Consider the following 15,342-nt stretch of genomic DNA (forward strand, 5'->3'; position numbering starts at 1 on the left):
GCAACCGACGTCCACCTCTTGATGGGTGGAATTGACAGAGCGGGGATAGACCAGGCTTGATCTTCCTCGCGGGTGGACCTGAGATCGTCCCAGTCAAGGGGTTCGAATGTGACATTGAAGTCCCCAGCCACGATGGTTTTGTGGTGGCGGGGATAATTTTGTAAGAGGGCTACGAGGGCGCAGAGGGTTTTGGAAACTTGACCCCCCCTGACCCCTCGAGTGTAGATATTAAAGATGTTCACCACAGAGTCGGGCCCAAAGGATAGACGAAGGCCTAACCGGTCGGGAGAGACGGTAGGTAGCTGTGATATGTGGCAGCTAAGTGATGTTTTGATCCAGATGGTCAGACCCCCTGAGGGCCTGCCTCTCGTGCTGGCCACAGCGGGGATGTGGAAATTTGTGTAGCCTGTTCGGAAGAGAGAGTTGAGTGACCATGTTTCCTGGAAAAGACATATGTCATGTTCGTCAATAAATGAGGAGAAGGATGGAAGGGGAAGAATAGATTTCAGACCTGCCACGTTCCATGAGACAAGTCGTACCCCAGATTGTAGCTGAGTTGTCCTGGCTAAATGCCCAGGGTTTGTGAAGTTGGCTGTCGGGGGTTGGTCTGGCAGGTGTGACTGAGGGAGCAGAGATGGGTTGATACCAATGTTTGCCCGTGAGGCTTGTGGTGGTTTGTGGTGTTCCTCTGTTGGAACTGGCCTGGTCCTGATCCAGGGGGCGCTTGCGGGCCTAGGCAGCAGCTCTTGGTTTGGTGGGCAAAGTGCCTGCAAGATGGATGGAGCATCGTTGTCGTGACTGCTCAGAGAGCCGGAAATGGTCTCGGTGTCGTGAGTAGGGGAGTGAATACATGGACAAACAGTGATGGGGTGAAAGGAAGAGCTGGGGGTGATAGATGTTGGAAGGTAGCAAGGTTTGCCTGTATGGATTTTAGGTAGGGCTGTGAGTCAATCATATTTGCCAAGAGGGGATAGGTTTTCTGCCGGGTGGTAACTCGGGCACTCCTCGTGGAGCGTGGGTGACCTGGGCTGTTTAAACTGGATGCGTGAATGCGCAGGTGGGCTTGTTCTTGCGTCTAGGGCCACCAGATTGTTCACCATGGTCCTGTTCTTGAGTGTCAGTTTTAGAATATCAAAGTGGGTTCCCGGGTCTGGCCGTCGTACTACGTTAATTAGATCCTCGCGTATTATGGATCGGCAGCCTCTAACATGGCGAATCCAGTGGATTGCCTTGTTTTTGATAGAGTCTACCCCTTCCTTGCGTGCCAATGTGGTTAGCTTGGGAACGTTAATCATTAGAACTACGTTACCTAAATGGGACTGGTCAGTGGCAGGTTGCGTAGAGTATTTTGAGGCGGTGTTGCTCGTGGGTTTGAAGGTACTATGATAGGTGTCTAATGAAATTCCTATGCCTAAATTGTGGGAAAAGGGTGTCTGGTGAGAGTACATGGTCTTTTCTTTGGTAGGGTGAGAGCCAGCGTGGCAAGAAGCAGAGGAGTTGGGCGAGTTTGTTGTGATGCCTGATAGGATTGGATTTTGGGCAAGGTTAGTAGTAGTTGTGTTATTTGCGTGGGTTAGCTGTTTTACTATTGCAAGTAATGAGTTAACCATATGCTTGAGTTCTGTGACTTCCTTCCTTAGAGCTTGTATGCAATCGATATGCTGTGGGGTTACGTAAGGAGAGTGCGTGTTGGTTGCTGCTGGCCCATCTACCAGGGTGTCTGGGTTGATGTCGTTGCGTGATTTAGGGAAGTTGGTTAGGGGATTGAAGCGGTTACTGAGCTGGATGGAATCGTTGGTGGCAAGTGGTAGGTCTTCTGCTAGGGAGGGGGCCGCATGGGTGATAACATTCCTACTTTCGCCCTCCCCTGTAGTGTCAGTGACTTGTTGCCCACGTTTCACGAAAATCTCAGCGATTTTCATGGAACCATCCTTCCTGTTAGTTGAAGTGGGCCCCTCCCCAGTTTCAATAGAAATGTTTCCCTGGGGGCTAGTTAGTATTTCGTTGCATTCGCCCAGGAGAGAGTCGATTCTATCCATGACGCAGTTGCTAGCAGCATGCTTATGCCTTTTTCGCTTGGCTTTTAGTACTGCCCCGGCCCCTGCCTCTATTGCTTTCCTTTTGCCCATCTGATGTTAGTGTAGGTGCAGGGTTAAACAATAAGGCGTCAGATTAAGTGGAGCAGCTGACTGGGGACACAGAGTTGGAGTTAACAAATGGGACTAAGTACAATATGGCCTTCTTGGAAGATAGATGTTAGGGGGGTGGCCCAGCCCAGCCTCTGTCAGCCGCTGACGGGCGCAGGACGGGCCCGCCCTTGGCCCGGGCGCGTCCCGCGACGGCGGGAGCGCCAACAAGTTTTAAAGGGCTCCTGCCCCGCCTCCTTGGATCACACAGCGCTTCCCGCGACGGCGGGAGCGCGAACAAGTTTTAAAGGGCTCCTGCCCCGCCTCCTTGGATCACACAGCGCTTCACAAGCGAACAGATCTAACCAAGGCTCTCCCCACTGCTGAAAGACCTTGCACCACCTCCGGATGGAGACGTCATTCGTGATCAACTACGCATAGACGGCTGAGTTTGTCTGCTCTGAAGTTCAGAGAGCCCGCCAGATGTTGAACCACCAGGGAAATGCTCTGGTGTTCCAGCAATGTCCAGAAGCAAAAAGCCTCTTGACAAAGTGTCCACGACCCCCACTCCGCCCTGCTTGTTGCAATAACACATGGCAGTGGTGTTGTCGGTGAACACCTGCACCACTTTGTTTGAGAGAGGGAAGGAATGCTTTCATTGAAAGTCAGATCGCCCAGAGCTCCAAAAGGTTGATGTGGAGCCCGGACTCCGCCGGAGACCAGAGGCCTTTGATCTCCGCCTCTCCCATACAGCCGCCCCATCCAAGGAGTGATGTATCTGTCACTACTGTGAGATCTGGCAGGGGAAGGGAGAGGGATCTGCCATTGACCCAATCTTGATTCAACAACCACCACTGCAGGTCTTTTGCAGTTCCCTCTGAGACCAGAGCCATGTTGGAGAGATTCCCTTGATGCTGCGCCCACTGGAACTTTAGGTCCCACTGCAGAGCCCGCATATGCCATCTGGCATGTTGGACCAGTAGGATGCAGGAGGCCCAGCAGCCTCAGAGTCATTCTCGCTGAAATCCAGGATAGAGGCTGAAACATTGGTATCATAGCCCAAATATCCTGGACTTGCTTTTCGGGAGGATAAGCCAGAAACTGCACTGTATCCAGTATAGCTATGATGAAAAGGAGCGTCTGAGAGGGAGTCAGGTGTGACTTCGCTACTTTGATAGTGAACCCCAGTGAATGCAGGAGGTTCGCCATAGTCTGGAGGTGGGAGATGACTTTCTGGGGTATGTCCACCTTCAACAGCCAGTCATCGAGGTAGGGGAAAACTATAACCCCTAACCTGCGTAGATGAGCTGCAACCACTACCATCACTTTGGTGAACACCCGAGGGGCGCTGTTAAAGTCAAAGGGGAGCACGGTGAACTGAAAGTACTTGTGATCTACCATGAATCGAAGGTAACGTCTGTGGGCCGGCAGGACGGGAATATGGAAATGGGCATTTTGCAAGTCCAACGCAACCATCCAGTCTCCAGGGTACAGGGCAGAAAGGACGTGAGCTAGGATTAACATCTTGAACTTCTCCTTCTTGAGGAAGAGATTGAGGGACTGGAGGTCTAGGATATGGTGAAGACCCTTGTCATTTTTGGGCACCAGAAAGTAGCGGGAATAGCAACCATGACCTACTTCTGGTGCAGGGACCCTCTCTATGGCTCCCTTGGCCAAGAGAGCTTTGACTTTCTCACGGAGAAGTGCCAAATGATCCTCCGACAGGTGATCGAATGACGGTGGCATCGCTGGAGGAGAAGACTTGAAGGGGAGGGAGTAGCCCCTTCGGACGATCTGTAAAACCCACATGTCTGTGGTAATGGATTCCCAGTGGGGCAGGTGATGGCGAATTCTGCTGCTAACTGGTCCCAGATGTCCCAACGGCCTAGGAAGGTTTTGAGGCAGAGGGGAGGGCGAGAGTGGACTGGGCGGCCCACTGACCCTCTGATCCATGAGCTCGGTGGATCCCACATCCGCGCAGGGGCTGTACAGCATGCGTGGGTCGGTGGCCTGGTGGGAATGGACGCGGTTGGGTGCCCCTTCCGTAGCCACGAATGGAGCAAGAGTCGGACTGAGGAGGGCGAGGAGCGGCTGCAAGGCCAAGGGACCAAGCCCTAGCCCAGGAATCCTTAATGCGCTCGAGCACTGAGTCTGCCTTGTCTCCGAAGAGACGAGTGCCATCAAAGGGCATGTCCGTCAAAGATTGCTGGACATCCCCTAAAAAGCTAGACGTCCTCAACCAGGCATGGCATCTCAGTGCTACCGTCGATGCAACCGATCTGCCTAGTGAGTCGGTCGTATCCAGTCCACAACAGATCATGAACTTGGCTGCGTCTCTCCCACCTGTCATGGCTTGGGAGAGAACGTTCTGGAACTTGAGGCAGCACTAGGGTGACCGTATCCCAGAGAATATGGGAATAGCAGCCCAAAAGGCATGCAGTGTTCATGGACCGCAGCGCGAGACTGGCAGAAGAAATTATCTTCTTCCCTAAATTGTCCAGTCTTTTTGATTCCCTGTCTGTGAGAGCGGTAGGGAATGCGCCAGAGGATGATAAAGCCTGGGTGACAAGGCTCTCAGGCGAAGGGTGTTGGGTTAGGAAATTTGGGTAATTCGGCGCAGGTCAATGGCGGCGGGTAATCATCCTATTGACAGGAGCCCCTGTGCTGGGTTTGGACCAGGTCCCCAGTGGGACTTAAGTGCATCACTGAAGGGAAGAAGGGGTTCCGAGTTGGAGGCCCGAGGATGAAGCACTTCGGTCAGGTCAGGCCTGACATCCACAGAAGGAAGCTCGAGGTTCAAAACCTCAGCCGGCGTTCTCACCACCATAGAATGTGACGCTCTCTCCTCCATAGCCACGGTACGGGGAGAAAACATGCCAGTGTCAGGGCACTGGCATCACCCAAATCCTGTACCCAATCCAGTTCAGGCTCAAGCTGGTCTTCTAAAGGGTCCAGCGACCGCTCTACACTATTCCCATATCCATACCCATAGGAATAGGGTTCAGGATCAACCCTGGGCACAGCAGAGCCCATGGAAAATGGAATCCGCGTCGAGCGACGTTGTTCCGGCTCCAGGTCATCAGGAAAGAGTATAGGGTTGACGTTGATTGTGGGCCCAATCAACGGCAGGAGCGTGGTCGCATTGGCACAACCAGCGTCAGGACGGAAGCGTATCCGGAGGTGCCCTCCGGAGTCGGGACCGAAGTCGCCGACTTTGAACCCGAGGAGGCCCTTACCGACTCCCCTGGCCCAGAAGGTGCTGAGGGTGGGTCGGGCTGCCCAAATATGAGGCGCATAGACTCATAGAACACCTTGGGCAGGGGTAGCCCTGGCTCCCAGAAAATCAGGGAGGCGCAGAGCGGACCCAGACCGAGACTCCAAGGATGGAGGCCTAGAGCGTCAATACTCCTCTCACGTTGCATCGTGCGAGCAACAGGGATCATTCGAAGAATGTTTCGCCTTCTTCTTCTTACCCGAATGTCCAGATGACTTGGACGAAGAAGAATGGTGGTTACACCGCGACCGGACTTCTGACCTTCCTCTCGAACGGGACCGAGAATGACGCAGAGTCGAGTGTTGGGCTGCCATGAGCTTCAGGGATCGCTCCCTCAAAGCTTTCCGGGACATGGCCCAACACTTGGAACACCACTGCGGGTCGTGGTCACGCTCCAAACACCAGAGGCACACGAGATGAGGATCCGTCACCGACATCATGCAGTGACAGGAGTTGCAGGGCTTAAATCCGGTCCTAAGGAACATCCCTCAACGCAAACCAAAACTTGTCAAAACCTAATCTGACAAAATGTCGCAGTTAGTCAAAAAATGACTGGGGTAGCTCTTCTCCGGATCTGCGTGTAGGCTGGCGTGGAAAGAAAAGAACTTATGTCAGCGCACCGGGGTGGCGCCTATATACCACCGTGATGTCATCACGGAGACCATGATGCCAACAATGCCCGCTGAGTCGACCCACGCCACGTAACAGCGCGCAGGTGTACTGCTTAAAAAAAAATTCTACGGATCCAGTCTGACGCCTGGGGAAATTCAAAGGTAAGGAATCTGCAACTAGAAGTCTCTTTCAGATATGACATTGGTAGCTGACCTCTAGTACAGAACTGTAGTAGGTTTTCAGGTTAATTGTTGAAAACTGCTTTTGGAAGATTAAGGAGGGCCTAATATAGGAGTGTTGAGGGATACACGACCTAAAATAAAAAAAGAGTGAAGAGTAAAAACAGAAAACTGAAGAAGTGATTAATAAAAAAGCAGTGTTCAATTCACCCTAATAAACGAGAAAAGGGAACTGAAGAAGATACATTGCCTTAAGAGTGTGTACACATCATGATGGATGCACAGTATCAACCTGCCAAATATCTGGATTTGAAATGCAGATTTCTGTCCAACCAATGACCCCACGTTAGGCGCATTCCTATTCTTAAGTTGTACAATGAAGTTAATATGAGCTGGTTCTCTGTATCAAGAGTGGATAACTGGCTGAGATGGAGAGGAGGATTTGGCTGCAAACAGAAAGGGTAGTAAAATATTCCAGAGAAAAAAACAGACTATAAAACATTTGAAAAAGTATTTTTAATGCAAATTGAACAAACATGATGGATCACTGACCTCCACCTTGAAGGACAGTGTTGGGAGGCACATGACCGGATTTCAAGTCTTACATTCAAGTAAAAAAATGTAATAAATAAAAAAAAATTAAAAAAAGGATCAACACTGCAGTGAACATAAAATCCTCCCTACAGATTCTCATCTTTGCAGATCTTATTCTCCCATCTCCAGGTTCTAAAGTTTATTCACTCTGTGAATTGCTTGAAAAAACAAATACAACTGCGTGTTCCATACACCAGATGAAACACTTTCTTTTCATATGGATTCAAGAAAAGGCTGTAGAAGATGGTCATGCTTGAAATGTGTGTACCACGTGTCTACCGCTTGTGGCTTCTTTTGGAATAAAGCCATAGAAGGGCATCAGCAACATTAAAGGCAATAGTAAACAAGGATCATACTTGCGCAAAATGCGACGGCTCTGCTCTTACAAAACAATGGTCTTTTTCGCAGTAGTTGCATTGTTAACTGAGATAAATGATCCAGGGATTTTAATCTTCAAGGGTCTTGTGTGGCACCCCCAGATGTTGGTACACATCACACTTTGCCAACTAGCATGGCAAGATCACCAGAACGAGAACCTTGCAAGACAATCATTTTTAAATTTTAAGAGTTTTTTTTTTTTCAGGTGGGTGGAGTCTGGCTCACTGCTAAGAGGTGTAAAAGTAGACTTAGGAGAGGATAAGTAGTGACTTGCAGCCATCAGGAGAGAAGGCTCTGGACATGCACACATGCAGCGTGTTATGGCATACTTTTGTGTTTCTAGCACTCTGGGCATTCCTAGAGGTGATCCATCTGAGCAATGTCTTGCAGAGGTTAATACTGAAGTAGCAGAAATGAATGAAAATTAACTGACTTTTGGAAATGGATAACTACAAAACTGAGAGGAATGAGCAAAGAGCAGAATGTGTGAAGGATTAAAAATCAGTCAGGAATCAAAGGGGAGGTGTGAAAAGAGAGGGTGTGAAAGGCAAGGGTGACCTACAAAGGATAGAAAACAAAAGCACAGCAAAGAAACTACACATGCCATGGAAGAAAAGTGGATGGTATAGAAAAACAGATTTAAAAATAATAAAATAGGAACAAAGCATTTAAAACAGAGCATGAAAAGGAATTAAAAATGCAAACCGCTGTAGACAACACATGCAAAAAAAAGAGAAATATGGAGAACAAAGAAAAGAAAACAAGGGCAGAACATGATGAAAATTGGTTAAAAAAAGAATAGGTACAGCAGTACAGATAAAGCAATAAGAGGAAAGCAGAAGACAGAAGTTGCATAAGAAAATGAAATGAAGAAAAGGAGAGCAGAAACCTGCGAGGAGAGTAAAGTGCTGGGCTGAAACTTTGAGCAAAATGAATAAAGAGACATTCACAGCTTTAAGAAGACAAGCCAGAGGAAATATATTCCAGGATAAAATTGAAATATCACATTGTGGAAGATGAAAATTCACCTGGGCAAGATATGCCGTGGAAATTGAATGTTACTCTTGCTAAGGAGCATACATGGAAAAGCATGCCTTTAAAGAAGATTGGTGGATGCAAACGCTATGTTAATGTGAAGCTAGCGGAGAAGATAATAAGATGTAGTGAGTGACTATTTCTGAAACTAACCCAACGCTACTACATTACTGAACAGCCAAAGACCATCCACTTGTCCCTGTAATTCAGAGGTATCATATTTAACCACAGATGCAACTTTCAACATTTCTCTGTATTGGAGGCCAGAGGCAATTTTGCGAGTACAAGTCCTTTTTTATACCACCTTAAAAAAATAATACTACTGAAACAAAAGTAAAGTGCTATGAAGGGAAAGTGCTAAATAACAACTTTCCACAATCCCCACCCCTATTATTATCCTTTAAACCCTTCCAGTCAGTCAAATCAATCTTTACGTTTTTGCCGGATAGTTATCCTATGCTGAAAAAAAAAGCACAAAAAAAAAACAAACAAACAAAAAAAACACAACAGCTAAAAGTGCAGAAAATACATTCAGTGAGAAAAGCTGTGATTCTACTAGCCTGGTATAACGGAATAGAAAAATAAGTAATTGGCTACAATTTTATCACTGAAGTTCGTACATAGGAACCTTTTTTGAATAATAAAAAAAAAGCACCATATCTCATGAAGAAGATCATGACCAATAAACACTTCCTTTAACCTATGCTTCAGAGATTGAATATTTCCCAGCATTTATCATCAAAATTCCTAGTGAAATGCATCACTGTATGGCGTAGAAGGTTTATTTCCCCTCTCCTTTGCTCTAGATCTTTTCTGAAATAGCTTCATTTTCATGTTCTTCAACATCTGGCTTTGCTGGTTCTTCCGAATGCCGCCTGCCATCCTCCTCAACAGAACCAGCCTGGTCCTCTGGGCATGGGGAGGAGTCTGTCAGTTCTTCTACGTGTAGCCTAGGATTGGTCAGCTGGTCTTCTCCCTCAAGTTGAGAAGAATGTCCACCAGAATCTTTAAGGGGCTCGAGGCAGCCAACAGGAGCCATGACTAAAGGGGATGGAGGCAGCTCCTTCTGCAAAACAAGAAGTTGGTAAACTATGTTTAGCTGACTGCAAATTAGACTAAGAACATATTACACTGAACATGAGAAAGCTGCAATGAGGACTGGTGGGAAGATGAAGCTTGAGACATAAAAAACACAATGTAAGGTGCTTTCCTTTGAATTATTTTATTACCTTGCTACAGATCATATTTAACAGTTTAGGATGAATACATTTACAAGGCAGTAGGCGTAAGGCCGAACAAGTAGGATATACAGTCAGGCTTTCTAACTAAGACAACTGCTCTTCTCAAAGTACACCACCAATGAAACATCCAGCAATTATAAATGAGAAGGGAATATACAGTAAATTAGGGAACTTTAAGGGGACTACCTCACAATAAGATGCATGTCTGTAAAAAAAAGTGGCGCTGGTTTATCAGGGTCCACAAGTTGAACTCTGCCTCAATAGCATACTGTTAGAAAGGTGAGCTGGCCTGCTATTTGACATTCATTCAATGTTTCTACATCCAGATGTAGCCTCAAATTTAGTAGCATCTACCAGTCCTTTGGAAAACTTCAAGATTGGAAAAAAGAACAGTCTGTATAGCAGTTATGAAATGCAGAGTTTTTATTATGAAAGTCTATTTTGAATAAGCACTGGATTCTTTCCATCATGTGGGGCATTACATTATATTTTGTTCCGGTTTCTCTAATGTATTGCTTTTGAGCATTTGCCTTATTTTTTGCACGGCTGTATAAAAACAGTAGTTCTGATTGCTGCCTAACCTTGCTACAGTAGGTATTACTTCACAGCAATACAAATACGTGATCTCCTTAGCTAATTTAATAGCATCAAATGTAAGTATCTCAAAGGGAATCTGAAATTTGGATGCACAGGTCAGACACTGACAGCAGCAGCAAGCATGGAACCTGATTAACCATTTTGCCCTATCAGTCACTGTGATGTAGAGAGATGGGAGAAGAAAAGGAAACCCACTTGAGAAGGTCTGAAAGGGACCTTTTATAACAAGTGCACAAAACACTTCAATCCTCCGGCAACTCTTATCTTTTGTAGTCAGTTAACCCGCCCAGAAACAGAAGGAGGCTATAAGTATTACTTTCCTGAGGTGGAACAAATTCAGATGAGTTTGAATGACTGGTCTTTAAAAATGCTGAACCAGGAGACAATGATGTAATTCACAAAAATTATGCCAGAGTAAAGAGATTATCAGACAATAAATCCTGCGGAGTCTAATGAAGTAAATGTACTTACGTACAGAGAAAAGATATTTTGCAGCTGTTCTGAACAAGCGTCCTCATTCAAAAATGATTGTGGTTGGGAGAAATCTATCTAAAAAAGCTTCTCTCTTCATTCTAGATCATTCCAGACATGAGACCAGTTCAGGCAGATGACTATCTTATGAACAGAAGAATGGAGCAGTGAGAAAACAACCAAGCAATGTGACATGCAAGCCTGAAGATCACAATTGCTATAACCCAGTAATTCAGATAACCTCAGAATCATCAAGGCCATAAACTGAAGTCCTTTAAGTTAGTAAGGCACTTTTAGGTTTGGGTTAAAAGGCACAATGTAAACAAACTTAGGTATAACTAATAATTTATGTATCCTAACATATGACTGATTTATTGGCAAGTCCTTTGATCACTCTGTAAACCAGGTTTCAAACTGCAAATGGCCGCTTTCGGAGCACCCTGGATTTTCCCTGTTATGTCTTTCCCTCCAGAATTAACGACAGTTAGGGTATCGGTAACTAGGTTTTGAGGTGCATAGTTAACTGGAATTTCGAGGGGACCCCGATAGTCCCATTAGAAATGAGCAATTATTGATGGTAAAAATCTGTAAATCCTGTTCTAATTAACTCAGTAATTGTGCATGTTCCTCCAAAATTCAGCCAGAGGATTAATCTCAGGGTGAAACATACCAGATCCGTGACACTTTTTCAGACCTAATTCTGGTAATGTGAGTTACTAACCACATTAGAATTGGTACAAAATATGCAGACGGGCCCACAAGCTGCTTCTGGGAAAATAATGTGGCCCATAACTATGTTTAATCAAATTGTATACATAAACATGATGGATGGAATGCCTAATTTAATCTCAGCCACTGGTAATTACTTGTGCCACATCCCAGTCCATTGATATTTGGTACACCATGCCATCTCAGTTTGGATTCAGCCATATGCAAATCAGTCTTGACCCTGCTCCAATGAGAACAGCCCATCCCAAACTGCCTGGTGAGCTGTATGATGATGATGCACTCGGATGTGGCCAGAGTGATTAAAAATGGCTGAGATTAATTCAGGCACTTCAACCATCACCTTTGTGTATACTTTGGTATGTTTCCTCCATAATAATTAATGTATTATTTGCCCAATATGCTACTCAAAGATCTGGCCATGACAAAAGGATATACAAAAGATATGGTGAAGAAGCACAAACACCTGTCAAGGGGAACATCTTTGCCACCCTTAGATTTCCTTCCAGTTTTAAGATCTGTCTAAAGATGAGGACATCCAACTTCACAACAAAGCCGTAGAGGTGCGCCATGATGGATTTTAGAAATTGTTGGCAACTTGAACAACACTTTAGGCTATAGTGTGCTTGTAACAAAACGGTATAAAGGGGATTTATATTATAACTATGTCTAAAGTGACTTAGGAATCCATTAAAAAGTGAAGAGGAAAAAAAAGTTATGAGAAATAGAGAATTAGTCTTGGTTCACTGATACAGAGTAAGTTCATAAAGTTAAATGTAGGACTTAGGTTAGAATTGTTTGCCAAATTGAACTTTGAGCTGCTTGCAGAAGATTGGGTAGGTGTGACATTTACATATTCCTATGTAACTAACTTTTGCCCTTTCTGCTGATGTCACACCTTCCCACCAGCTCACTAGGTGGATGTGCATTCTGTCTCAGAATATAATGTTGTTTTGATGTGCAATTCAGGTACAGTTTTTAGCTGCTATCTGGGCCCCTTATGCAGAAGCGATGTTTTTTTTCTTTAACTGGAGTTGATTCTACCGGATCTTTTTATGCTTCCTCATTATAACACGGGGTCAGTGTTCTGAGTTTGGAAGGTAACCTGCTGCAGGCTGCTTGTATCGCTCCCGAGAATGGCTGTTTCTGTGCAGTGGCCATTTTGTATTCAGGAAGCTCTAGAAGCAGGGTTGGCTAACCACTAAGGCTCTCCGAACCACCGAAGATGGTGAGTAGGTATGCTAGATAAGAAGAGTATTCATGAGACTGCACTGTTTAGGCACGAGGCGCAGATTTTTAATGCGATTCTGGCTGACATCAGTAGCCAGTGAAGTTTATTAAGTATGATGGCAATGTGGTCCTATCTACCCGCAGTATTAACTAGTCCCACCACGGAGTTTAGAACAGTTTGAGTGGAACTATGGACATTGGTGGTGCTACTGCCAGGTTGGCATTTCTGAAGTGGATCCTTCCAACTATACTGCAGTTTGCAGATGTTTGACGGGGATGAGGAGCTTTTCAGGTTCTGCAGGTGAAAGTTTGCAGACTTAGCAACATTATTAATGTGAGGTACCATCTATGAGCTATTCATAACAAACACTGGCTATCACATAATCTATCAAGGTGGTAACAATACGGAGTGAGGTATAAGATGGTGTTAGCTTCTGTGCAGAGGAAGGACTGCACATGACAAATAAGGCCCTCAAACATGCTGTTCAGGCAGCCAGAGCATAAAGTCAAGTCTGGATCCATATTCATAAAACGTGGTCTTTCACGTTTTCAGGAACTCATTTATTAACAGATTATTTTCAGTTTTAATATGTATACGAAGATGCAAAGTGTGAGTTTTAAAACTAACCAGAGACATACTGCAAGGGCATTTTTCTCATAACCATAACAATGGGGAGGGGGGGCCACAACCAAGTTAAGTTTTTAAGAAGTTATGTCGATAAAAAGCTGTAATGAGGCCTTCGACATATTGATGCCTCTAGATACCATTCAAGAGGTCATTAATCTGAAAGGAATATAACAGTCCAAAAGATTAAGTTCCCAAAATGGTTTCAATCACATGGAGTTTATTGATTTTTAGAAGAAATCCCAATTAAAGTTAAAAAGTCGAACTAACATAGTTGTCTAACGGAATGGATTCAGCTGGGCATCAAACACACAAAAGGTGATGCGAGAAATGCTTGCAGATAGTCTAAACCACGGGTAATCTCTCTGGGTGGCAACCCAACACAGTGCTTTTCGCCCACTGTGCTATTCTAGTCAAGTCTGCCCTCTTCAAATGAATACCGACTCTGCTTCTTGTAAAGTCCATCTCAAAGTGTCAAGGCCTCAAACCTTGTTAAAAGCAGCACAGAGAGGAAGATAGGCTGCTTGCCATCACAAGAGTAATACTTTGCCAACACTCTGCACAGGTTTCTGAAATACCAGCTAAGCTAAGAATATTCGTTCTTCTAAGTGCCAGACTCAAGACTGGGCGAAGCGGGTAAACTCCGCTTACTCGAGTTGTTGGTCTTTAAACTGTAAGATGAAATCTTTTAGTGGCAGGAGGAATGGTTATTATAAAGGCTCTCAGCACACCTGGTGAGAAAAGAATGGTGGCAGGCACGTAAGCATTAGCACACCGGCCGCTTGTCAGTGGTATTATACTAATGGACCAAGTCAGAAAAGCTTCCCTTAATATCAGTCTTCCAACTAATTGTAGCATTCCACACAATATCTCATACATTCATATCTCAAAATTGTACTTAGGCAAGAACAAAGTACCACAGAGAATTTAGAAGAAAAAAAAAAATATATATATATATATATATATATGACTTAAATCACATTTACGAGAGAAATATGTATTAAAAACAAGGAAGATATACTAAGACACAAACATGTCATTAAAACACACATCTATTCTGACATTTCACTAGATATCTGTGAATCACAACAGATAATATGTAGAGACACCCCGTGCCTAGAGATTGCGAGCACAAGTTTTTTTGTTGTTGACATGTTTTAGTGGAATTCTTGTGTATGTACCACCTTCTTCAGGACTAATATATATAATAATCTTCCATATTTAAAATGGAGCAGTTTCAAATATATCTCCTTTTTATATAGAGTGGGAAGACATTTTTTCCAATATTTTTATTCTCCCAATGTCTCTGTTCAATCTTGTATTCTGAGATTATTCCTTGGGGTCAGATGACTTAAATAACCTTGGAAGAAATGGTGCTACGTTTGCTACCTGTCCGCGGTCACACTGGACTATTGGAGGACATTTCACCAGAATCTCTTTTCAGCAGTCACCCCTGCATATACCGAATCTTCACAGGCTGCCTTAATGTCAGATCATATATTCTACATCGTCACCTCTGCCAGGCGTGCAAACTTCCAACTGCGGTACATCTGTGTTCGTCTGGAGTTTAAATTGATAGAACAGCTTGCAAAAATGGACTGCACAAGATTTAATTAAGATGTCACTTGTAAAACACCATTTTCCAATTTAGAGAAAGTTTAGAAGCTTGTTAACCCGCCTGCCACTTCCCCAGACTTAGACTCCCTCATTAATACATTTTGCTCAAGAACATACAAAATTTTACTTCAGGAAATAAGGAAATATGAAAGATTTAAATATGAGGCTCTTTCTTAATTACAACTAAATTTTGGTTTTCATTTGATTAATACTAAATCGTCTGCCGATGCTACTTCTCACTACTGATGTTAATGCTCCTGGATACTTTGTGAAGGACTAGATGGCATAACCGGTTTGATGTACAATCCAAGACCAAAGAAGCTAGAAGTGCCAGTTTAGTCTAGTCGCTGGCCATGTGGAACACTAATCCTAATCCTAAAAAAATCGTCAACTAACTCACAGTAATGTGCTATCATAAAGCAGCACAAATATCCCCAACGTGGTCTAATCTCTTGAATACTATACCCCTAAATTTTAAAATTTAAAGCGCTATTTCGGATAGGTTTAATTTTACGTTAGAGACGCTTAACATCATGCAAGGAAAGAAAGTGGTACTTTTATAGAAAGTATTTACATTCCAGGTTCCTTCATGGTTATAAAAGTCAGTTGTTCAAATAAACAAGGAGTACTGAACACA

At 44.5% G+C, this 15,342-nt stretch overlaps 1 protein-coding gene across 2 annotated transcripts in view; it reads right to left on the bottom strand.

Moving 5' to 3' along the window:
- Positions 1 to 6,688: 6,688 nt before the first annotated feature.
- Positions 6,689 to 15,342, bottom strand: part of SPPL2B (signal peptide peptidase like 2B) — a 149,008-nt gene continuing 140,354 nt past the window's right edge. For both annotated transcript variants that reach the window (XM_069216302.1, XM_069216301.1), the window contains exon 15: positions 6,689 to 9,264. Coding sequence is in view for 1 of the 2 variants with exons in the window: in XM_069216301.1 (XP_069072402.1) it covers positions 9,001 to 9,264 (264 nt within the window). In the remaining variant the exon portion in view is untranslated. The remainder of the gene's footprint in view (positions 9,265 to 15,342) is intronic.

The sequence above is a fragment of the Pleurodeles waltl genome, chromosome 12 (assembly GCF_031143425.1).
Source record: "Pleurodeles waltl isolate 20211129_DDA chromosome 12, aPleWal1.hap1.20221129, whole genome shotgun sequence".
Classification (NCBI taxonomy): Eukaryota; Metazoa; Chordata; class Amphibia; order Caudata; family Salamandridae; genus Pleurodeles; species Pleurodeles waltl.